Source organism: Leptonotus elevatus, chromosome 21 (assembly GCF_054856555.1).
Source record: "Leptonotus elevatus isolate MCC_2025b chromosome 21, RoL_Lele_1.0, whole genome shotgun sequence".
Lineage (NCBI taxonomy): Eukaryota > Metazoa > Chordata > Actinopteri > Syngnathiformes > Syngnathidae > Leptonotus > Leptonotus elevatus.
Genome location: NC_141259.1, coordinates 8,806,079 through 8,832,455, shown reverse-complemented (window position 1 = coordinate 8,832,455; position 26,377 = coordinate 8,806,079). Strand labels below are relative to the sequence as shown.

The window sequence follows — 26,377 nt, the reverse complement described above, 5'->3', positions numbered from 1 at the left end:
CTGGATCACGTTACCCTGCCATTACTCAGTCGTTCCCCCTTGCAAGGGTGCTCCGTGTCAGCAGTCGTGGAGCCTGCCTTCCTCCTCCGGACCTGTAGACTAGCACAATTTAACCACAGACGCCCATGGTCAGTGGAGTTGCTCCAGCGATGGCACAGACTCTCTGGAAAGTTATGCGGCGTTAGCGTCAGGCAGCGAGCTTCACTGTTTTGCAGCTGCATTTTCTATTTCAAGACGAGCCTTCTTTGGTTGCACAACAAGCTGATCATGTTTCAGATCTGTAAGAAATGATTGTGTTGTTGTTTTTCTCATAAAGGTGATGCAGGAAATGGTACGAGGGCAGTGGTTATTCCATTGGTCTTTTAAGTGTGTCTGCCTGCTTTAGCGAATGCAGAAATTCCCGTTGCTTCGGTTTATGATTTGATTAATGCCCGCCAAGTAGAGCTACTATATATCGTAAGGAATTGTGGGATGCTATCGCTTTAATTTATGAGATGTAGCGAGACACAGTAAGTGTGTAACTGTGTCTCTGCCTATGTATTCTCATAGGTTGTAAAGTTTATAGATGCCAGAGCAACCCCCTGCTATTAAAGCTTGTTGTGCACTCATGTGGGGCTACAACTCCCCTCGCGCAATCACCTTTAATTCCGCCACTCACTAAATTTATCTTGACAATGACACTTGGCCATCCCGTGTGTGGCAAGCTAGCATATCACTGCACAGGAAGACCCACTCTGGCCGGGATAATCTTGTCTAATTGAAAAAGAGGCATCGTTGAGGGCCGGTGGTTTCTGTGTTGCTCATCTCGCTGCTTGTTTTGCAGTAATGAGACATCTGGGGCTGCACAACAGAGATGTTTGTAGAGGACTGTCAGAGACTAAACAGAGCTCGCTGATTGTTTACAAGTTCCTTTACGTGGACATTTTAGATTAGCGTTGCATGATTAATTGCATTTGTGATAGTATCGCAATAACATACAATTCTAATTCACCGCTCAAAATTACATCATGGTGTGCAGACAGACTAAGCGTAGCTTCCCTTTGTGCTGGTTACGTATGCACGTGGACAATTGTTCAGCCTTATTTTAGTTCTACAAACGTGTACGGTTCAATTTTGTGCAGTTTGGTATGCAACATATATGTTGGGCACCCTCCCATGGGGGGTACAAACCACAACAGTACTCCGCGAAACAGAATCCTTCCAGTAATGGAATAAGAACAAATGAAGAAAAAAGGAGTAATGATTCAAAGTCATTTGTGTTTATCCACACATAAAACTGACTATAGCATGTTGCCTTCCTCTTTTTTTTTTGGTTGAATTCATAGGTTGTGTCACCATTGTACAATGTCATTCTACTTAGCCATCTGGTGTAAATGAGCAAGAAAGGAAACAGAAGCGAGAGTTAGGGTTTATTCTTCCAAACTGTACTATGATAAGTAAGAAACCATAGCATACCTTCCTATAAGTGCGATTCACTTAACTCTGGAAATGTCGCGGTGAACATCGCTCTGACAGTATCTTGAAGGGAATATCAAAAGTTTTCTATAACGCCAGAAAATTTAATGTAAACTACTCACTCTATTGTAATACAGTTAAAACGGTTGGTGTGAAAACATGGACAGCACATCAAATACTAAATAGGGTGTAAATGATAATTAATATGTGAAATTTGAATATGAACACACCTTGGTCTGATTGCCCTTGTTACAGACTGCCCATTTTCTCACCGACTTGACTGCTTTCACCTTATTGTATCAACATGACAAGTGGCCGTCATCTTGGTGGAATGGTAAAAAAATGATATCTATGAATAATGAAAATCCATATACTCATTCTGTATAATGGTGAGTTATATTTTTAATCATTTGTTTCTGTGCGAGTCTGTTCAATATATATCTAAACGTGGCGCAAAAAAAGGTTAAGAACTGTTGTACGATGCTGAAAAAATATCACTGACAACCAATAATCGGCTTTGACTTAACTTGCATCAAATTATAGAAGACTACAAAAAGTAATAGTTTAAATCTGGTATTTCTCATTGGGCCTAATCGGCAGAATTGTTATTATTTTTTGTGTGTTGTTTTTGCCATTAACACATTAAAGCATCAGATAAAGATACTGACATTCAAACAGCAGCACCCCCCCCCCCAAAAAAATCTGTAAATTTTACATTTTTTCCTATCTGTTGTGAAGTTAAATACTGTACGTCCTGTAAAAACCAAAAACATAACAAAGCAGTCAAATCTTCTGCCTGTCATTTATATCTTCATTGTTGTAGGGGATGAAAAAATATGTTTTTATTCATCATATTTTTGTATTTAATTGGCCGATTATTATTGGCCAGTTCTTGGAATTCTGCCAAATATTGGAGTCAGCACCGGGCCCTAATTTCTACTGCCACCTCAGGGAACTGGTCGTGTTACTTGGCAGTGCATTAAGGTAGGTCCACAGCTACGCTCCACATCCAGCTGGACCCACTAAGCCCTCCGCAACTCGCCAGAGACCTCTAAATTATTGCTTTTCACAACCAGAAAAGCACCTTACATTTGAGTCGGATTTAAAAAGAGCTGTTTTTCTGTTCTCTTTGATCCTGTATCACACTTGTAGACATGGATTCTTATTTAGCTGTGGATACAAGAGTGGGTCCATCTATCGTTTAAGGGCCACATCACTTTATAATGATCCCTGCTCAGAAAAACACACTCTTGCACCTGAAAAGATATAAACCGACGAACCTAGCTTTGATACGTGAGAGGCTTAAGGTTAATACTAAACTGCTGTAATCCATTATTTGGTTGGTTCAGAGAAGAGATAGCAGTGGTTCAGCATGTACCTGTCAGTACTAAATGATTGCTCATTTCCTGCCAGAGGGGGGGGGGGGGGGTGAGAGTAATCGCAAGCAGCTGCCTCAGCTGGACCTTGCTTCTCCTCACTTTTAGCTTGTTCTTCTCAAGCAAGCTTGGGTGCCAATACGCCTGCTTATTGTTCATGTTCCACCCAACCTGTTTGAATATATTGCAATCTTGTGATCAGACAATACTTGAGCGTCGAAAGCAAAACTGTGATTGACGATTTGCATTATTTTAACAGTGTGCATTTAATTTGGATTAGGTGCATGTTCAATCCATACATCAAAGCCGAGGCACCGGGATTGAGAGAGCCATTTCATCACCTTCCTCTCTAAATCTTTCATTGGAAAACAATAAACATAAATCTGTGGAATGCATCCACGTGATTCAAGTCTACTGTTTGGACGTACGTAGGTAGGGAAAGAAAGCCAGGTTCTGCTCCGCTTTCCTCTGGCATTGAAAACGGATAGCTGGAGCTCTCTGGGGTTTTCTGACATTTGAAAGAAAAAAAATCCCACCTTCAGCAAAGGCAGACTTGCAAATCAGAGTCACAAGTGCACGATTGGTGCTTTTAAAAATGGGAAAGAGGATGTGAGAGATTCTTGAGGAGTCCTCTCAGCAATGCAGAGAGACTACGGATAGACCCAAGGCTTCTCCTGTGAATCTCAGTTAATTAACAAAGTAATTAAGATCAGAATCTCTGTTCAAGGAGCTGCCATAAATTGTCTATACATTAAAATAGGCCATCAAAAGGAAATCCCTTCCATTCATGAAAGGGGTCAATTAAACCGTTCAGACCCTTTCCTCTGTTATCCCCGCCGCGTCTCACAAGGGACGAGCAAGCCAATGTTAAGCCGAGTTACAGCCAACATTGCTTCAACAGAAGCTCTGTTCATAATGCATTCACTATACATATTTTAACTCATTTCAATAAATAATGTCACTCCAAGGACGTAGTTCGATCTTGCCGGGCCAACACTGAGTGTAAGCCACACCACATTGTTCTCATTTCTCTCGTGGCAAATGATAGATAATAAACGGTTTATTTCGGAGAGTTAGTGTTCTATCATCAACTCACACAGACTGGCACAATAACCTCACCATGTGATGGATGCGTTTGTCTCTTTTATTCTGGTGCTACAGGCTGCAGAAATATTGCTGCATATGAATTTAGTGTGCACAAGGAATTGAATGTAGTGGGTAGAAAGGGAAGGGATTTCAAATCCGATTAGGGTCAGTGCGCTTTTTATGGTTGTATTTTGATTGTGCTTTCACCTTTTTATTTGCTTTATCCATTTCTCAACTCTGAATTTATTTTTAATCATCCAAGCAATGTGTCTCTGTGAAGTTATTCGAAACAGACCCCATTGGTTGCATTGAGAAACGCTCTGCTACACTCCGGACTGTTCGGAAACTCAGAGCGCAGTTGGAATGTGCTGTTGGGTTAGTCAGAGCGTCATACTCTGGGAATGGCGTAGTGGACTCTGGCTGCTCCGACTGGGGAGACAGAGTGTCCGAGCAGAATACAGGACCAGCATGGAAGCTGTTGAAAGTAGCAGCGTATTTGCAATATGCTATTCGCTTATTCAGAGGACCATACTCTGGGAATGACAGTGTACTCTGGCTGGGGAGACGGAGCGCCAGGGCGGCCAGCATGGAAACTGTTGAAACAAGATGCGAGGGTTGTGGGCTGATGAGAAATTTGAACAATATCATTCATCATTCGTGTTTGTAAATTTAAAAAACGTGTCTTAGGCATAAAAATGACAGATTGTCAACGTTAAACGTTAAAACCAAAACGGCATTTCAAGTGTATACTTATCAACAGTAATATTCTGGATTTAGTAATACTAAAATAAATACTCGTATAACTCTTTACAAGCTCTCTAGATGCAGAAAACTGCATTATGTGTGATGTGAATTCACTGAAAATGAGTCATTTTGCGCAACTTTTATATGAATTTATCTCAGAACTACAGTTTTATCTGCATGTGTACCACAATATAAATCATGCAATGTTGCCTTAACAATATTGTTTTTGCAAACTTGCTGTATGTACTATGATCCTCACAGAAGTATTTCTAACAAACCCTCACTTTTTATTTGCAGTAAAGCAAAATGTTTTATATAGAACTCCAGTCTAAAAGTGAACGAGAGACTGTAAAATGTAGCAACAAGGAGGAACACTGGACGGAAACGAAACTTCCTATCACCTATGCACGCGCTCAAGTCTTGCCACATAAGCCTGTTTGAGGAAGAGAAGGGTAGTTGTCAGCAGCCGCAGTTTTGGAGGATGAAATTCCTCTATTTGTCTTGTGACTGAAGAAAGGTCCAACCTGTGTCAGGGAAAATAGATTCAGTCAGCTTATCAAACAAAAAAGATCATCAGGCATCCCAAAAATGCACACTGACAGATCAGTCAATTGTGATGTTGGCACACTTTTGGGTGCAGTATCAATCATTCGTTTTTGTAGCTAAAACAGTTAACTGGTGAGCGATGTGAGCCCGAGGGCACTTTTACGTCAATTCCAGTCGACAGCAGAGGGCAGTAGAATCTCAAAATGGCTGCGCCCTGAGATGATTGTGATGATTAATTGATTTTAGTGGTAATAATCGTAAAACGTGTTAAAAACTGAAGTAAAAAAAAAAAAAAAAAAGCTGTCATGATTTTGTAATTAGAAACTGTTCAACAAAAATGTTAGTGTTGTTTGGAGTCTGATGCCGTGTTTTAATTTTGACTGAGATGTAAATGTTTCTGACAAAATATCCAGAATGTATCTGTGAGGTGACGATAAAGTTGCCATCTCTGTTTGACAGTAGTACGTGATAAATATGATTTGTGAAAAAATTGACCACCCTTGGTTTTATCTTGTGCCTCCAATTTAACATACAAGAAAACGCCATGCTTGAAGGAAAACTAATCAGAGTCAGAAGGCTGCAGCCTTGCTTTGACCTCTTACCTTTTAGCCCAGAAAAGCACCATATTCGTAATGGTGTGTTATGCAACACTAAGCGTTATCGCTTTGAAGTAGTTTTTTTTTTTTTTGCAAGGCCTTTTTATTTGAGATTTTTTTTTAAAAGCAAACAAATCAGAAAGTAGCAGTGATGGAAATGGTATTTAATTTGCCGAGATAAGCATATTTGTCATAGCATAAATGACTTCCTCTTGTCTTTCCTTTCAGGCAGGAAAGGGTTACTCTCCGTATTTCCTGTCCAATTCCCCAAGCAGTGACTAAGTTCTGATTGCTTTCTAGATGTTAAACATTCCCAGGCTCTTATAACCTTCTTGGTTTGCCTCTGCTGTGCAACAGCTGTCCCAGGTGAACAAGTGGGCGAGCCCTCCTGTTTTTAAGGATAAAATCTACATTTTCTTCTCACAGGGGCAGGAGATACCGGACTGAAGGGGCAGGAAGCTATGAGCAATTCCCCCTTTGCTTTCTACTAAGTGTCTGCAAGACTGTGGGAAAGCAAATCCCAACCATGGCATTTTTGATGAAATCGTGGTATACTGTATAATTGGACAAATGAAATAGTCAACTGCAGATTCCGTTTCAGTAAGCCTTTTTTTGCCTTAAAGTTATAGAGAATAAGGGAAATGTTACCTTTTTGGGTTCATTCCCACTGCTTGCCTCACGAGACACCTGATCGACAGCTGAGTTATGTTATCTCGTCTGAGTCAGCGGAGCCTTCGCATCAGTCATGAAACAATCCAGATTGTGCTAACATATGTGCGCGGAGGCTGCATTGTGGACATGACCCAGGAGCAGAGCTGGGCCAAGCTGCACTATATTTAGCCCAGCGATGCTCAGGCTAATTGCCCTCCCAGGCCTAATCATTTCCAGGCTCTGCAGTTCGCAAGTGACTGAAGGGGAGACCAAACACCCTCCAACCTCATGTTAAAGAGATGTCAGCATCAATGGGCCTGTCAATGCAATCCACAGACAAGACAAATTATCTTACTACGCTCCCTCCTTGTATTTTATTAGCTGCGCTATAAGTGGGTTGTTGGGTCAATTTTCAAAGTTGCTACCACTGTATTGAGAACTATTTATAGACGTTTGGCAGCGGTGCTGGATTATTATCATCTTTAAGACTGTTAACATACAAGTGTGGCTGTCCTAGGTTAACAGATCTGTCCAACTTGTGGAAAAGTTTGGCTTGTTCCCACACTGTGTTTGAACTGCAAGATTAATGAGATTGCTGAAAATTTGCTGTTTAATGAGTGGTTACCAATGTCTTGCTCTGGGTCAAACATGGCCACTCTCTCAATAGGTGAGAGCTGTTGGACGATAAGGACAGCTTGGTCCCCTGGAGAGGTTACCTTTATATAAGCATGTCCATCTTTCCTTTGTAATAATATTCCTGTCATCGTCAGTCCGTCATTATTTGAACCTGCTTAATGGATAAATTGGTTGCCACGGTTGACACTCGAGTTTACGAGCATTCTTTTTCTTTTGTGTTGTCGGCTGCTCAGTCATGAAGCTCTGAGAATGAGGCAAAGAAGGGTGGCGTAAAATAATAAGTCAAGTGTATTTGGCATCTTTTTAAGCCTTGAAATTGATTGTTCATCTCTAATCCCCCTCTCCTGGTTTGCCTCTATAAATCGAGTTTCTAATTTCTCTACTCCACTTTTTTAGCAGTAGAAAATTAGCAGTCATGATGATACTGCTCTCTGGATAAATTTGCCACACCCAAGTTCCGCACCATTGAAGCTTATATGTGCCAACTGAGTATTGGTCATGTAACTTTGAATTAGACTATGTTGCCATTCACCCCCCCCCCCCCCTAGTTAATTAAATAAATGGCTTCATCTGATTAGTCATGTGATTCCAGACCATTTGTATTGGGGAGAGGAGTGTGGCTGGTGGAGAAGACTTTCAGGGATAAGGGGGCGAGGTTAAAGGGCACTTTAATGCTATTAGTAGAGATCTGCTTATTTATTAGGATGTGAGTTATTTATGCGGAGCGGTGGCTTTTCATCACAACTGAGCTAATTAGGTGCTACTAGAGTATTTGATCAAATAATTTAAAATCCTTGAAAGTACTTGCTTGTACTGTCAATTCAATTAGTTTTCATGTCGGGGGGGGGGGGGGGAACGGCTTATGATGTTATATGTATAAGCTTCAAACAAAGTGTTAAAAATTGACCAGCCAAGGACTGATTTGCAATTTGTATTTTGGATGATCCTTTCTTTGGTTGTTGGAAACGTAGCGGCCACAAAAACATCGAGGTGACTGAACAGGCACGCATATACACCTTCACTGTGTGTACTTTGTGCACATGTTGGCGAATGGTTAGTCGGTCGCGAGTCTGGCAGGCTGCTGAGTCTCTGGGTTGCCCTGATAGTGCTTGTTCCTTTGAGAGCCGAACATGCTGCGTATAATGACACCATCTTCATCCAAGGTCTGATCTCAGGCCAGCTTGAAATGATCCAGAGTCTCCGCTGCCAAGACCTGGGCAGAATGAAGATACACTTGCGATTGGTTGCGCACACCATCATCTGTGTACAGCCGGTTTGATAACTGATACCACCCGCACTCTTCACACTGAGTCTTAGCTGGAACACATTGATATAGATGCCCCCTTGGCAAATGAGCCCACCTCCTTGTCGACCTCACCTCTCTTGATCTGCCACAACTGGCGCCTCTCCCTCACAGTTCTCTGTTCTTTCCGTGTCTTCCCCCACCCAAAACAGTCTTTCTTCTCTCCCTCTCCTCCCAGTTCCTCGTCAGATCCACGGGGCCAGATTTTTAGCGCTTTTCTGCGAGTCCTGCGAGGAGAACCTTGAGGGTCTCGGTGGGATCAATTTAAAAGGGAAGTGCTTGTCTCTCCTCCTCTCCTTGGCCCTCTCGGCTGATTGGATCCGCTCACCAGAAACTTGCAGGCTTTTGATCTCACCCTCTCCAAACCCACCCCTTCTCAAAGTTTTTGCCCGAGCTTGGCTTGGGAAAAAAAGTCTGTTCTACTTTCTTGGAAAGTTCCCACCCCCCAACCGATTGCTGTTCACCTGTGAGTGATGGAATAGTAATAGAGAAGTTTTCTAATGCCACTGGGTGGATAAAAAAAAAAAAAAAAAATACAAACTTAGACATAACTGATTTGTCTTTGAAGATGTGAAAATGATCCCGCTCTTGTACTACTTGTGGTCTTTGGGTGAGAAGTTGCTGTGAGCTGCAATAAATCTTTTACAGCGAGAGGAAAACTTGGAAAAAGAAAGGTAGGAGGTTGCTGCCTTGAAGGAGTGTGTTGATGTCGCTCGGTCCTTTGTTCGCCATATAGGGACAGCCAGCCTTAACCACCTTCACCAACAGGAACTACGGGACTTTAATCATCCGGGGTGGGGTGTGGCTTCTCTTTTAATATGTGGAACTTTACTTTAAATTCAATAAGGAACATAAGTTCAGTTCAGTAAACAAACAGTTAGCACAACTGTTATTGAGTTTTGAATAGTGATCTTTATTATATATATAAAAAAAAGAAAGAAAGACACGCTCAAGTTTCACTTTTGGTGTACCTTACCATGGCAGTTGTTCTCCCACTGGACGTTCTTCTGTCAGGTTACTATTGGTCAAAGAGTTTTTGTTTATTTTTTGTCTTTCCTAACTGACCTTTCTTCTCCTTGGAAAAGCCCTGTCATGATAGTATTACCAGTCTTGGTAAATTTAGCCAAAGCAGACCACAATCTTCAGTGTTTTTGTTTTTTTAAGACACATTTGAAAAACATCACCTTTTTTTTTTCCCCCGGAGTGACTTTTCTCGGCTGTAGAACCACACTAGAGAAAACTTGAAAGTTTGAAGTGGCTCAGATACAGGCATTTGTCTTTCTAAAGAAAAGTAACCCTTACTTTCAGGACTCTTGAGTCCCAGTGTAATGACATCATTGGCAAAGTTGTGCGCTAATTGAGGTTTAATGCTAGAGTAGAAGGAGCAGGGCTGTAATTTTGCCGCCCTGGCCTGGAATAGACGATGTTTTCATGTGGTCCCAGCAAATTTAGATTGCAGTCCTGCCGCTGTGGGACACCTGTTTTATTTTTCGTATTTCTTCTTTGTATAAAAACAATATGGAAAAGTCTGTTTTTCCTTAACGTGAAATTTTCCATTTGAAAGAATTAAGCACAGAAACCATATATAATGTACAAAGACCTCATGGTGTGATTTGAAGAAGAGTATTGCAAAAAGCACCGTCAGTTAAAATAAATCCCCACCCTGAGATTGAGCGCCTGAGTCAAACACAAGGCTTGTTGCCTTGTGTGACATAAAATTTGAATTGTTCTGTGTTAAAAAAAATTTTTTTTAGTGTGGCTGGCTAATGACGGCTAAATAACATTGTTTGACAAATGATCTGCAGTCACTGAGAAACTAGTGTGACACCATATAATTGATTGGTGGATGCAATTGGGGGAAAAAACATTATCAAAATCAAAAACTATCTTAAAATCTTAATCTTATTCATTTTAAAAGTAATGAAGATATTCATTCAGATATACATTGATCACATGTAATAGAATTTCCAAAATCGACTGGGTGAAAAAAACAATTACATAATTACCATTTTTAATGGTATTTTTTTCCACATCAATCAATATCGAGAGATACAGTATCATGTTATGCAACAAATCACAGTTTTTTCGCCTGATGATAATGTAACAGGCAAAATATTAGTTACCTTTTCAGCTTGTTAGCATCAGTTCATGAAGCGGTGACTTCCTGTGCTTTGTGATCTTAGTTCAGGCAGCACAGGAAAACATCCACTGCATTACTCCATTGCGTGTGCCGCTTTCCCATTCTTCAATAATTTATCCAGACAAGTAGAATGATTATTCTATGAATATGCACTAAAAATTCATTTCTTGTGCTCTTTCTCTTCAAGTTTGTGCATGCTAGTGTGAGCTCAATTGTGTGCCCTTACGCACGTGTGTTACTGTGTGTATGCAGCTCTTTTCTGCTTGAAACAAAGGAGGTGTCGGGCTGAATTAGCCCCCTTATGACTGAACGCCCAGAGAGCTTAGAGATGCACCACAGGTTCTGCTGAGTCGCTCATGAGCCACAGTGTCTGCCTCGTCGTTGCTTTGTGCCCCCCCCCCCCCTTCCCAACTGCACACCCTCTTTCCACTCCTGAGTTGCTCTAACAAGGTTGTTGGAAGAGGATAAGGCGTGTTAAATGAATAATTTACACACAAGAGCGCTCCTTATTTATTTAATATGGATGTATCTGACTGAGTGGGCAGCCTGTGTCCCTGCCTGCCGAGACACTGTTGGCTAAACGAGCGCTCATTCTGTTAAATGGAGTGTGTCTGCGTGTGTATGTGCAAAGCCACGTGTGAATCATGTCCCTGCCGAATGTACTCGTCGCCGCACCGTGTTACTCTTTACACTTTGATGCAAATAGACCGCTTGAGAAATCTTTCACCTTTGTCATCGTTGCTTTCATGAATTTAACAATTTTACAGCCAAACACTCAGCTAGGGAACATTTGTTGAATGCTTGGAGAACTAATTAATTTTAGTTAATATGAACTACATTGATGAGGAAGAACTTTTTTTTTTTGTACCAGAGTTTGGCAATGTAAGATACTTTCCATTTGTACTCAATCATTCCATCGCAATTGACCTGGTAATTTGAGATTTGACTCTTTTTACATTTTTCATCTAAAGGTGAAATACTTGATCTCTTGGCAGGGGGAGTGTGGAGAGGTGGGGGGCAGGACCATGGCCTAGGCTCTACCTAATGACGAAGGGAATCATCAAATAGGTAATCTATGAGTTGAATCTGGTCTTGAATTAATTAGACCCAACTACAGGGTCAAAAATGTCTTATTTTCTATGACTTGTTCTTACATTGTTAAAACTGTATTGCACAGTTGCATCATCTACCTCTTCCTATTTCTTCTGTTGATGGAGGTAGCCATGCACAGCAGGATACATCACTACAGCTTGTGTATGTACGTGTGTAATTCCCAAGAGAAAAAAAATCCCATAGCTCACACTGACCTCATTATAAAAATAGCTCATCTATCCACCCATCACTTTTTTTTTTTCAATTTTCCCTCTCCTCTGCAATCCCTTATACATTGTGATCCTTTCTACCTTTCTCTTTCTACTTTGTCTCTCTGTCGGTGTTTGCAGTGGATTTAACACAAGATTAAAAGCTTACGCAAGTCTTTGTAACATTAAGGTTTCTCCTGCACCTGTCATTACCAATCTCGTCCTAATCTGGGATCATAAGATTTCTTTTAATCAAGAAACCTTCCAGGATAACATTTAAAACAGTGGTTTCGTGACGTGCCAACCATGTCCCCTAGCTACAAATCAATCCGCCCTGTCTCCTTGGGCTTTCATCGTTTCTTCTACCTGCGTTTCACCTTGCTTTCCGTCATTAGAGTGCTCACATCCTTACTAATTAACGGCAACTGCAGATATTGTGGACAAGCATGTCTTTGATGTTCAGAGTCTCCTATGACTTTGATAACAACCTGTTCACTTACAAGTACTCTGGACTATATTAGGGGAACCTCGAGGTGGTACGTTACATTGTGGGACACTCATCCATTTTCAATATTGCTTACCCTGTTAAGGATCGCGGGGTGCTGGAGCTTATCCCGGCTGACTTCAGTTGGAAGGCGGACTATACCTTGAATTGGTTGCCAGTCAGTCACAGGGCACGTATGGAGACAGACAACTATTCGCTGGGTTGGAGAAGGGAAACATCCAAAACTTGCAGGACTGTGGTCTTTAAGGACCGAATTTGCCCACCCCTAGTCTAGATCCAGTCCTCAAAATACTCTATAATTTAGGGCAAGCATGTCAATTTTTCTACAAGATAAGGTGGCTTTTAAAGACCGTGAATCTTTTTTTCCCTTTGAGTAACATCACTATCTCAACTGTAACATCTCAACAGGAGAACTGTGTGGATCATCTGCCGATGCTTTTGATCTTGCACCTTGTCTGTAGGAGCAGATGTGATTAAGGAAGTTTTACGACATTTCCATTTTTCTCTCAAGCTGAACTGCAACCATGTGGCCCTCCTCTATTCGGTACTTCACTCAATTTGAAGTCCTTCAAGACCTTGCATGCGCACTTTCCTTCGCAGTGACTAGTTAAAAGCTCAAAATCTCACTTGTGTGTCCTACAATACATAGGTGATTTATGTCTGTCTGTGTTGGGTTGCCCTTGAGGTGCATTACCTTCACTAACGCCTCTGCCTCTCATTTCGCCTCCTTCCTACCTTGCTGTTTATCTGTCTCTGGGCCCATCACGTCCCTGAACCAGCTGTAATTAGCATCCGCATAACGCTGTTTATTTACTCAGGTACTGAGAAAAGGGGAGGGAGGTGAGAATGAAAGAGATCGTTGGAACCAGAAAGCTGAGGAAAGGAAGCGGCGATGAGGGCTGGGAACAGGAAGAGGGAGGAATGATTCACAAAATCAAAGCGCTATGAGACTCTCTTTCATATTGGATGCATGAGATAATGATACTAAGAACGATGTGATGCAAAAAAAAAAGAAGTCAAAAATTACATGCGCAGAACTTTCCTCTATGCCTCTCTGCCTTTTCCAGTGTTTCATCTGGGATGCAGAGGGACTCAAATTAGCATGATGGCATCTTGCTTCCTCTCAGATTCCCCGTTGAATTTGTCCCATTGAGTCGAGTGATCATTAAGGTGCTTGTGTCCCAGTAGAGGTTGCAACGATGCCCCTTCTCCCCAAGGCAGTGCCAATATTCACAAAAGTCTTTTAAGATGCTGTGTGGAAGTGTTTATTTCAAATACAGTAACGTTTAAATATTAGAGCTACATCACAAACTGTACCCACTTGTTTTTGAGAAGAGCATAGAAAACTGCTGATGAATCGAAAGTGGTTTAGTGGTGAGCTCGGTAGAAAGGGGAAGTGCCTCCACTCCCCAGCAGTTCAGAGGCTTTTTGAATCATTAGAAACATGAGATTCTAGATTGTTGATCTGCAACACGTTACCGTGTCATTAAATCAATCGAATTCTTTATATTAGATTGACTTAAGTTGACAGGGTACAGTACAAACACATCTTTACTTGAGAACTCTCCAAACAAACATGAAGGAAATTCCGCAGAAGCACCATCAGGTCCGTCATAATTAAATAATAATATATCTGCCCAAAGTGCTTTTTCTTTTTTTTTCTTGGATAGTCCTTGGACACCTCTTGTTGCTGCCGACAGCTCTCACTCAACTTGTTTTTTTTCATCAAGTTCCCCTCCATTTTTCTTCCACACTCTTTAGTGCTGTTTGACCTATTCGAATGGGTCCAAATGTCACCGCGTAAGGAAAGGTCAGGTAAAGGTTTAGCGTTGCAAAGTCTGGATGACTAAGACAGTCTGGCTGCCTGGGGAGGGATAGGGTGTTAACACTTGAGACCACAAACACACATTTCTAGACATGCTGTTGGACACGCTGCTGTCACCTTCACTCCACATTGATGCCACTCACCTCCAGATCCTTTTGTCGTATTAATTGGCTATGTGCAAACTCGTAAATATGCTTATTTGGTTCATCTGTGCATTATTATTATTAACTTCTTGTGGATGACATACAGCTTTGCTGAAAAGTGAGTCAAAGGTTACTAGTTGTTAGGGTTTTATGACATCCTGACTTCAATAGGCAACTTTTGTATTTAGGTTCAGATTTTGACCAACGTCCACATCCATTCAGAGAATGCATATACATTTATACAGATGAATGTGAACAGTTTAACTTCTATTTATATGTGTGCAAAACGGGTGCAGTTAAGCCAATTTAAGTCATTTTAAGGGATACCTCAAGGAATAGCCGCTTAGCAGTGGGGTCTCACTATTGATTCATTTTCATCCCCATGCAGGCTAAATCGGCATGGTCCTAATTGGAATGGATTTCTCCCGTGCATTGATTTGCCTAGGTGGCAGTGGATGACATATGGTTGTGTGTTTGTTTGCACATGCCATGAATACCATATGGTGCTGTGATAGAAAAAGAGAAAGAGCAACACCTTTCGTTGTCGCCCAATGAAAAGACAGAAGTTGCAGCTGGATGCTATCAAATCCCTATTTGTGTGTCTTTCTCGCTGTTTCATCCAGCATGAGCCGTGGGACGAATGGAGGACCTCTGCAAACACCGATTTCATTTTCCCCATGACTGCGCTTGCTCCGGACACAAGAGGGCTTAACTCTGCTACACACGTACGCACGCAGTTTTGCACTTAGCTTAAGTTGAAGACTGTTTTCACCAACAGCGATTGAGCAGTTTGCATACAGAGGAAAAAGTCACCACAAACAAATAAACAGATCAACTTAAAGTTGCTCAGGTGGAATTGAAAGGAATAGTTTTGCCTAAAAGACAACTGGTACAAATATTTGGATGTATTGACCTCTCGCACATGTTTGCATGTAGGAAGAGGATTGTGAAAGATGGCTGCTAGACATTGCTTCTCACAGCCGGCTGGCCCCGACCCCCCATGATCTGCCCTCTTATCTAGCCTAGATCCTGGCCTTTCATCTGTGCCAAAACCTGGGGGAGTTTGGCCTCTGCTGTGTTTTTACCCCTCCCTCTCACAAACATGGACACATAGTTCATTCCAGACCAGCTCCATCTCTAGACCCTATCTTTGGGACCCAGATGAGCATTGCTTTCCCCTACTAGGGAGATAACAAGCCTCACAACTATGCTCTCTGCTGTCCTCTCCTCAGAATACAAGTCAGTCTATGCCATCAAGTCCAATTCTAGACTTCGTCTCCTCTCTTTGACTTCTTTAAAAAAGAAAAGAAAAAAAAAGTGGAACCAATACCAGTACAATTCAATTTGAAAATGAAGGGACCGAAATCGTGTGGTTGCACAAGATAACATTTTCAGCCAATTACACAATCATGTTAAAACTTGTGCTTAGGACTAGGCAGTTCACACCAATTCAAGAAACTCTGCACTGCACATACGGTAAAACCTTCGAAGCACTGCATTTTGCATGTGTCCCAGCTCTGTTTGAGCATGTAAACCAAAAGTTTTTTTTGTTTTTTTTTAATATGCTCAATTCATGCTTGGTTTGCTCACACACACTGGCCTCCTATTCAACCCTGACCTCTTCCATACATAAACATACGTTCCTCACCTCTCACCCTCTGGCTTCACCTGTTAATCTGTCTCCCCTTTCCTTCTGTCCCCTGCATTCTCTACCAAAACAAAAAACAAAAAAAACACAGGTTTTCTGCCTCATCCCAGCCCTGACCTATGACCCCAGTCAGATTAAACCTGATGACGTTTAAAATCCAAAAGCAGATTGAGTGGAATCTCTGACCTCCATATGTATCTGTCTTTTATCCCCTGTATTTGATTCCCTCATGATCAGCCATTTAGAGCCTAATAATCATGTACATCGGATCCTCTTACAAGTTGACACCATGCCAATCTTCGGCTCACTGTTGACTTTGTAAAACAGTAAGACCCGTTTTTTTTTGTCCACACGGTTTTACGTTTGAAACCTCATATTTACACAAGTATTCCAATGCTTTGCTGTGTTATTCCACAACGGACGCCTCATAAACTCCTGCTATAAAATTTAGAGCTGGGCAAGGGAAGATTACTTTAGAGTAGAATGAAAAAAAAAAGTGGAAAACTGAAAGTGTAGTTCGATGAAACTGAGCTTCAGAAGTTCACAGGGCAGAAACTATTGGACTGCTATATCAAATCACTTAACCTATTTTCGTAAAATGTTTAACAAATTAGCGCCCCATCCAATTACAATTTCCATTTAGCACAGTAATCAGATGTCTGTTTTATCTGAGTAATTTATGATGTTTCATATTTAACCTTGTATTTGTTGAATGACTGTTTCCAAGTCATCAATGACGGTATATTGGCTAATAAAGGCTATTCAGATTTTAATTTAACAGGCAGATTGTTAATTTTTTCAGCCAGTAATGCTCACCATTCCCGTAAACATCATGTCTTCTTGCAAACTTTCACTCGGTGGAATGAATTTCCTCCACCAGATTCAAATCTCTGGCCACATAAATTGCCCGGAGGACCACGCATCCCTTGGTTTTATTCCGCTGAGTGTTCAGCCGCAGTAACAATCAAAATACTATCTGTACCTCCAGTTTTATGGAGCTGTCATGTGGTCAGGTACTGTGTAAATATCCTTTGCACAAAAACACTTCCAGCTGTTAAACAGTATACCTTTTGCTGTTTCTCATTACTGGTTCTTCTGGAAAAAGATGTTATCTCTATCAAGTTTCTATTGTATTGTTGCAGTGTTTTTGTGATACCTCCAGAACTCTTTTGGTATTAGTGTGGATTTGGAATAATGATTCTGCGGAAATCAATGTGAAATGGAACCCGTTGCATAATCTTTTTACTGTACGGCTTTGATGCATTCCAGTGTTATCTTCACCACCTTTTGATACTAAGATGTGGTATTAATTTATGGGAATACTGTTTTAATTTAGCGTTTACTATAAATGCTTAGATTGACTAAATTGAGGTAATAAAAGATTGTTTTAAATGTTAGTTCATCAGTATTTTATCACTTGTCAACACAGCCATAAACTCAAGTTTTAAAATATAATTCATTGATATGATAACCATAAAATGTTGCTAAATGTTAAGAAGAAAAGTTGATAAAAGAATCCAGGCATAAAAATCTGAGGGTCGTCATGAATGTTTTTAAGTATTGAGAGATGAGGGGCAAATTCTCAGGCTCTGCTAGCTTTACTTTCCAGGAAGTGAGTTGGGGGTGATGCAAGGAATTCACTGCAATGGCCCAGCAGGAAGTATGACTACACACTGAGTTCAAATCAAAGAGGGCATTCTGTTCTTAGCCTCGGGGTACTAGATAACTGCTATGTGTGACCAAAGAGATATGGCTAAACAGACAGCTTGTCACACTAGTGCGGATCTTTTTTTTTTTGTGGTCTTATATTTGATTTTCCTATTTGAGTTGCACACCGTGAAATTAAAATGGCATCCAACTGTTCATTAAAATGTTTCCCAAAAGAGATGTCTCTAAAATGTTAGTTTAATGTCCACCAGCCAAAGAATGCAGGTGTAGTGCTGCAAGGCTGTCAGTCTTTGGAAGTTTGGTTGCAAATAATATCTAATACAGCTATTTCGTCTGCCTTTCAGCTGGTTTCCAGTGAATCCAGCCATTCAAATGAAGAGCCTTCAGTTCCGCAGCATCGCCCCCAAGGCCCCAGTCATTGTGTCTTCCCCATCCTCTACAGTCCTAGCCTGCCAACCTCCCACTGCCCTCCCTGAAGCAAATAGTGGCTCCACCCCTAAATCCATCGTTGTGCCTACTCAAAACTATGCACTGATGCAAATAGCTGGTCAGGAGGGCACGTTCTCTCTGGTGGCATTGCCCCCTCCTGTCTCCTCTCAGACAACACAGCAACAACCTCAACAAACCCAGTCCATTCAAAAGAATCTCAAGCTGCCCATACCCAGGTACAAGCCTGTGAGGAGAGCAGCAACCGCAGATAAGGTTAGAACATCACCAATATCTCTAAGGGTGAAAACTTCCTCTGGGGTTGCTGCGACAAAAAAACTGGTGAGCAGCGCGCCGTCGTTGATTAAGGAGAAAGAAGAGTGCACGGTCACTCAAAATCAAAAGCCAACAGAGGAACCATCGGAGCAGGTCATTTTAATAGATCCTTCACCTTCTGAAATCTCTGCCCCTGCCCTTTTACCTGATAATGCTGTCCTGTTCCCGGGGTCCCAATTAGAACAAGCTCCAGTTAAAACTGAACAATCTGCAATAACAATTACTCAAAATCTATGTCCACCTTCTACTCTTCCAACTGCTCTCAAAACGTCACCGGCCAAATCCCTAGAGCAAAGTGGCTCTATGATGAAGATGTGCCAATCTAAGCCTGCGGCCGCTCAGCTTCCAGACATCACTGTTATCTCTGCCGCCATCTTCGGTAAAGCAGTGCAGATTGTCCCTTCCCCTCCTAAGGGTAAACTGCCCATCCTACCCTACTCTAAAATGAAGACCGCACTCATTCCAGCTGCCAAGCTCAACTTGTCCCAAGATAAGGATTGCTTAAGCCGATCACGTCCCATGAGCCCCACAGATCCTCCATCATCGACCCACCGAACATCTCAAGCTCAGGCTCATCAGCCCCAGAATAAAAACCCGCTCATCCCGGTAACGAGTAACCTTCAGAAACTGCCGGGAAAGAAAAGAGGAAGAAAGAGAAAGACAATGGAGGATATCTTAGCATATGATGCCCGAAAGAAGAGATCGTTGTCCTTTTTTCGTAGAAGGATCCCTGAAAAACCAGCAGTAGTTATGTCAGGTTCCATGCAAAAAGAAGTTGACATTTCAAAGAAGTACCGTAGCATTCAGCCCAAGCCAGTGTTTGTCATGGAGGCAATTCCCAAGCTACTTAGCTTGCCTGCCAGTACTTCAGATGGTCAAGAACCAGAGCTTGTACCGAGTCAACAGCTCTCAACACCTACCGCGACTAAGGACCGAGATAGTTCTAACGAAAAAACCCTGGTCGCTCTCGATCTGAGCACTACGTCCCATTCCAGAATTTTCGTCACCAGCCGTTCTATTCATCGCTGCCCCACCTGCAGCCGCTGCTTCCAATTTAAGCATCACCTCCAGAGCCACATGAACAGTCACACTAGCAGTCGACCACATGTATGCCCGGTGTGCCGCAGAGCGTACACGCATTCTGGCAGCCTGAGCACCCATATGAAGCTTCACCATTCTGAGGCTCGATCTCGTCGGCCTGTGAGCTGTGAGTTCTGCAAAAAGGCCTTTGGATACATGGGCGTGTATTTCAATCATCTGCGGAAGGTGCACAAGGTCTTGCTTACAGTGGAGCCGTCCATAAAACGTCATGAGGAGGACTTGGCTGTTGAGGGGTAAGATGATTCTTGCCTCATTTTATCGAGTTATTTCAAACGGCCTGTTTACACGTAGATATAAACGGGAGAGCAGTCTGCGCCGTCATCCACCAGTCCCCCGAAGATTTTTCTTAATAAAAAATAAAAAAATTCTGAAAACTCAAGCCAAAGTAGGGATTTGCGAATATCTCTGGGTCTTTGTTTGGCTGTGGACAGTTGTAACCAGACATTTACGTTGTCACTCTGCTGCAAAAATGCTCTTGGGTCTTGTTAGTTTTGTATTCCAGAGCAACATTTAGGAGAAGTTTGGGACTACTTGTCGATCCGCACGAACCAGCCTAGCGCCATGTTTTTTGCTCTTGTGGAAGTGACAGAAAGAGATGGAAGTTGCGACTGATTGGACAGCATTTGGCTACTGCCACCTAGAGGCTTTGTATGCTGGTAAAAGCACTCAAAAACGCATTTAATGGGTTTTAGTGTGGATGTGTTTTTTTTGTAACGAACGATTCAGTGTGTATAGAAACTTTTTCCTGCATGGAGAGGGGGGAATATTTGGTTTAAAAAAAAAAAAACCCCGGTTACGTGTAGACCAGGCCTAATTCATTCCATAACTGAGGTGGTAATGCAAAACACTTTACCAATAAAAGTGGACACCATGCTCTCAGCACTTGTCGTAGAATGAACATAGGAGTTTAAAAAAAATGCTATGAGCGCATTTTAAAGTGTGCCATTCAACTACCGGTTCAACATATTCAAAGTCATTTTGCCTCGAAAGATAATTACCAATTCTGTCCCAACAGGGAGGACTCAGAAGCACCGGATGAACAGGATCCTGTGGAGCTGCACATTAAATGCGGCCGCTGCCAAGTAGTCACTCAGAGTTTTGCTGACATGAGGATGCACCTTGTTTATGTTCATGGCGAGGAGGTCCTGATCCAACTTCAGGAGGGTCAACCCTCGCCAGGGGGTCTTAATGCGGAGGAAGAACTGGTAAAACGTGCCGCGCACTACTGGGGGCATCCCAACAAGAAGGGCAACCTCATCAAGTGTGGCAACTGCGACGCGGAGTTCTTCTCTTTTGCTAAATTCAAGAGGCACATGATGTTCCGCCACCGTGGAAGTGAGGAGGAGGACACGAAGACTATCTCGATGTCAGCTGCCGTCGAATGCCTTGGGGTACTTGCAGCAGGTTCTGCCTTTAACTGTGTACTTTGCAGCAAGGTGTTGGATACTAAAGAAGCAATTTTGGAGCACTGGAGGGGTCACCACCACTGTGAGCAACCCAGCTTACTGTGGGCGGCCCTGAGCTCCTACTCGGGCCTGGAAGACGAGGCCGACAGGGATCTGGACACTCTTGTTCCAAGTCCACATTAGCCTGCTCAACATGGGGCCCTTAACTGTAGCTTGTCATCATATTCCAGGGTTTCCCCAGGACACTTCTTAAGCCTGGTGGCTGTGGATGGACTGGGAATCAAAAGCGGGAGGAGGCGTAGCAAGAAAAGCCTGGTGGCCCGCCAGGCCCATAAAGCACTGGGTGAAACCCTGTATTCACTCAGTTGTAAGTTTTGGTAAGGTTGGGAATTCAGAGGGGGTGCTCCGGTTGAATCTAGTGAAAAAAAGTGTTCCAGTTCATAGACATAAGGTCAAAGATTCCAAATTTTACGAACAATGGTCTTGTTCCGTTTGTTGCACTGTTTTTGTTTATTTGGTTGTATAAAATTGAATGCTTATTTAAATACAGTAAAGCAGTTAAAAGTATAGTTGTAGCCATTAATTTACATTTTTGTCTTATTTGCCTGCATTCAGCAACACTGTTCCATTGACACTCGAGAATACTTTTAGTTGTCTTTAGTCAAACAGCAGAGCGAGCACCTTATTCCACAATATGTCCCAGGTTATTCCATGACTGTATTCAGGAAAACAAGACCCCACCCCCACACACACAATTATTTGCATGGTGCGACAACCTCAATAGGAAATGTTCATTTTTTGTTTTTGTTGCCTTTTGTATAAACTGAGGGGGGTAAGTAGTTCAGTTAGAGACTACCAGAAGACGACTCGAGTCATCGGGTAAAACCACATCGGAATCTGTACCAATATTGTTACTGTAATGAAAAAACAGAATTAAAGGCAGTGTTTGGGGTCATACGTAGGAGTATTTGGACAACATTGGATTTAACTCCCACACCGCATCAGATTTGTGCAGGTCTTTATCCCAAAATATTAACTATTTCCTAATATTGACTATTAGACTTAATTTCTCAATATTAACCTTTCCCCTCATGAATACTAATTTAGTATTTACATATGTTTCCTATTGTTTGGTTGTAATAACTCTTCGTATGGTCAGCTGCCAACTTGAACCCAACAGCACACCTGACCAGCACTCATGTTGACTGTCTTGTGGCCTTTAAAATAATCAAAAAGTACTCCATGTGTTAGGTGGCTTCAGTTTAGTGGCCAAGACGTGTCTCGACTTGTTGATTGCCAATTTGTGTATTCTGTGATATGCCAAGGTTTCTCTTCACATAAGTGATTGTACGTCTGTGTTTAAGCTTATAACCACTGACATGATACTGTTTTAGCTAGTTAATGTTTTTGCCAGCTCGCGTGTGCACATGAGGAAATCGACCCTCTCTTGAGAGTTCATGTACTGTTGTCCAGAAAAATATGCTATTTTATACTAGATGAATACAGAGGTCTTTTGGTATGCTTGTGTTAAATGAGATGCCACTGAGATGTTTGAGTCAAATTTAGTATCTTGGTGGGCAGATTGCATCGTAAAAATGTGTCTGTTTTCGTATGAAGAAAAAAATGACAGGGTCAAATGAATGTACGTAAAAATCCTAGTATACATATATATATAGAGATATATAGATATATAGATGTAAAGTATAGATACTTTATAGATATATTGTGAAAATTATAAATACATATATTTACAAATATATTTAGATTAACTGCTGCTCTGTTTGCTCACAACAGAACACAAAGTTGTCCACAGTGTGGCACTAAATTTGGAACTGATAATAGGCTAACACCAGTGTACAAGTGTTTATCGAATACCTGCGTGCGTGTCATCCCCCCCCCCCCCCAAGCCTCAACACTAATAAGGAAAGAAATTTTCAAATTTGCTTGGTTGTATTTAAAACAAATTGGACGTTTGAATCTCTCATCAGTAACGTGTGTAACATCCAAAAGTAAAATGAAAAAAATGGCTTAACTTTTTGTGTTCGTTTGTGTACTCTGAGAGCCAGTTGTTGCCAGTTGTTTATGAAAATAAAAACATGCTTTGCCATCCACCATCTCTTCTCAGATAATATGTTTATCTCATATACATCCTTGCTCCAAAAATATAAAATAAAAAACGGAAATTTTTTACATTATCTGCAAGTTAAAAGTACGATAAATAAACGAATTCCAACACTTCGGGATACGCGCCAACCGCCTTTTTTAGCTAAAGATATTGCCAAGCTTTCTCCGACAACAACAAAAAACCTCTCAAAAATATGTTACATTCATATACTGATAAAATGTTTTTACCCATCTCGAAATGGGAGACAGACTTGTCTATAGCTCCGGAATCTGACTTTTGGATTCAAGTTTGTGAAAACGTTTTTAAAATGACAAAACACACAAATTTATAACTTATCCAATATAAAATTATTCATAGAACATACATTACTTAATATATGATGAAGAAAATGGGACTCTTAGACTCTGACATTTGTCTCCAGTGTTTACAAAACACTACAGACACTTATTTTCATGCTTTATGGTTATGCACTCCGGTTATGTATTTCTGGACTAAAGTCTTAGAAAAACTTTCCGCTATCTTGGACTGTAGGATACAGCGCGGGCTGTGGACCGGTGGGGTGCCTGGTGGGCCTGCAGTGCCCCGTCCTGCTGCGTTGGGTTGGGGGCGCGGGCCGTGTTGGGGTGGGGACCGCTCCTGCTCCTGGGTTTGCTCTCCGGCCGGTGGCCCCTGCGGGGCCCGGGGGTTGTCCCTTGGCGCTGCCGTGGCCTGGGGGGCCCTGAGGTGTTGCGCTTGCTCTGTCCTGGCAGGGGTCGACGGCTCCCCTCTTTGGTGGAGATTTCCATGCATGCCAGATCCACCACACCAGCATCTATCGAAACTCAGACACAACCTGCTTCTTCCTCTGGTCGTTGAATCGGTGGAGGCTGGTGTCTGTGGATCTCACTCTGCTTCGTCTGCCCTTTCTTCCTTTCCTCAGTCTCTCCTTTGGTCTCTTGAGGTCTCCCTGATTTGTTGGAATTTAGATGTTTCTGGGGTTGGTGAAGGACTCTGGTTGGTGGCCCGGTGGGTGGTGTCTGGTCGGTGCTGGATTTCACTTTCCTTTCTTTTCTTTGGTCTTTCCTCGGGTCTCCTGACGGCCTCACGACTCTGGCTGGATTCTGAAGTGTTCGGTTTAGGTGAACGGTATGGGATTTTTTAATAGGTTTTAGGTGAACTAATGAATACACACTCACACGCACGCACACACGCACATGCACATGCACATACACACCCACATACAAAATAAAATAATAATAATAAAAAAAAGAGCAATGATGATGACATGTCAAATCGGTAAAATTACCAAATGAACTGAGCTCTCCAGGAAAAAACAAAACAAAACAAAAAACATGCTTTGCTGAGAAAGTTTTCGAATGACTCTTAATCTCGTACTGTGTGTATTTTTTAATTTGTTAATGGAAGTCTGTACAGATTGTTTTGCTGTTAATAGTGTTTCTTTTTAAGTACTGTGCTTATGGGGCACTTAACTGGATATATACTTTTTATTTCATTTTTTAACTATTCAATTAGTGCTACTGCCTTTTTAACTTTTGGGTATTAACTTTGTCAACCCTGTAAATAACAAATAATAATTTTCCAAAGCTCGAACTGGTAATTTTAATTACTGGTAGTATTTTATTTTTAAAAGCAGCATTCGAAACAAGTAGCCATCCTCTAGCTCCGCCCCAAGTTGTCATGGTTAAGGAAGCTGTTCTCACTCTACAAAGCTGTATAGAGTGCTCTGTCTAACCCTCAGGCCTTGTTCGATTTTAGTACCCTTTCAGCTTGTTCAGGGCCATTTTCAAGTGTGTGTTTTTTGCTAACGTCACCCCATTAAGTGTTTATCTTTTAACCCTTGAAATTTCACTTTCATCTCCTGAGGAAATGAGAAAAGAACCAGAGTTTTGTTTTAAACTAACCCTAAGGAACTTTCAGTTGATGTTGATTTTGGCGGAGCCATATGAACAAAAGCAGTATTGTTATACCTGAAGGAAGACCACATTTGTCATCAGGACAAGCGCATTGTCATTTTTTTAGATCACTGCAGCAAGTGAAATCCAAGCCAATGTTGATCCTTGAATGTCCTTTCATCCGGGGTAGCTTTTGACGTATGCCATAAAGCAGTCAGCAAATGTTTTTTTGTTTTGTTTGTGTTCCTACCATCCTCCTCAAAGTTGCTTAGTGCCAGTAAAAATTATACAGACTCCCTCAGGCCATGGCGAAAGTACCATTCAACTAGTTTTAAGTCGATGTTTCATCAGAAGAGTTATGAAAATATTTTATTAAGGTTGAAAAGTTCCTTAGTGCTACTTTAAAGCTCAAAATGGGTTTGCAGCCCAAACAAATTGGCAGAGGTGGACAATTTACAAAATTTTGCCCGTCCGTCATTCGTCGGCGCGCTGGCCGCACTCCAGTTATCGTCAGCCTGTCTTTTTTTTTCTCAAGCCAAATTGTAATCGTCAGTCAATTATCTTAGTTTAACCACGCTTCCATCATCACTTCGCTGCCACTACTTTAGGACCAACCGCTAGAGGTGGGCATTAAGTCAGTACTGACGGACTGGCCGTCGTTCATCAGCAAATCGGTGACGGACTGACAGTCGATCAGTACTGACGGAATGCCCACCTCTGCAAATTGGAGGTCAATCATTTTCTTGGTGCAGATACTATTGCACCTGTAAGAGGTCCCGTTGTATCAGCAGCTCATAAGTTTGCGTATTTTGTCTGACAATATAAATGCAGTAGAGTAGAGGAGACGGAAGAATGTGAGGTTATCAGGTTCCAAGCAGAGCATTTGAACAATAGCAGTATTCCTTTTGATTGCTTCATATTTAATAGATGAGGCGGATGCCTGCTTGTCTTCTTCTTCTCAAGCGACATGAAACTCCACTCTTTTCAAGTCCCGAAAGACAGAAGAGAGGAAAATAAGTTCAATAAATAGAAGCTCTATCCTTGCCACGGCCGTGTCGAATGCAGGTGCTTGGGCTCTAAATGTTTTGGAAGCACGGGATTCTGTGTCACAGGTCAAAGGGCACCTTCGGCAGGGTTGCTGCAGCCCGTCAAAGACAAAACCTCGTCAACCGTGGCCTTTATTCTCTTTTATTTTCCTCTACTTTGCAGAGCCTCAAAAGGCTCTAAATGAGCGACTTCAGGTGGTGCTTCTGCCGCCGAAGGTGCGACATCAGTTACACATGGCAGGCGCAGATGAAAAGAAATGCGCTATACATTGATGCATATTTCTCTTTAATCAGAGTCAACGCGCAGCACAGCCGTCACACAAGCGCTCTCACCTCTGCGTGGCTCTCAGGGGGACCCGTCTGATCAAAGCCTCCCCCCTCTACTTTGTGATCAGTGAGAACGAAGAACTGAAGCTTTCTTT

At 41.9% G+C, this 26,377-nt stretch overlaps 1 protein-coding gene across 2 annotated transcripts in view; it reads left to right on the top strand.

Annotated features, from left to right (window-relative positions):
* The window catches only part of znf438 (zinc finger protein 438), a 45,668-nt gene extending 24,189 nt beyond the window's left edge, over positions 1–21,479 (top strand). Inside the window, exons 5-7 of one of the 2 annotated variants that reach the window (XM_086065619.1) lie at positions 11,529–11,601; positions 17,968–19,719; positions 20,502–21,479. In XM_086065619.1, the coding sequence (XP_085921745.1) occupies positions 17,996–19,719; positions 20,502–21,075 (2,298 nt within the window). In that variant the 5' untranslated portion in view covers positions 11,529–11,601; positions 17,968–17,995 and the 3' untranslated portion in view covers positions 21,076–21,479. The remainder of the gene's footprint in view (positions 1–11,528; positions 11,602–17,967; positions 19,720–20,501) is intronic. The other variant, XM_086065620.1, reaches the window with a different exon arrangement.
* The last annotated feature ends 4,898 nt before the right edge of the window (positions 21,480–26,377 follow it).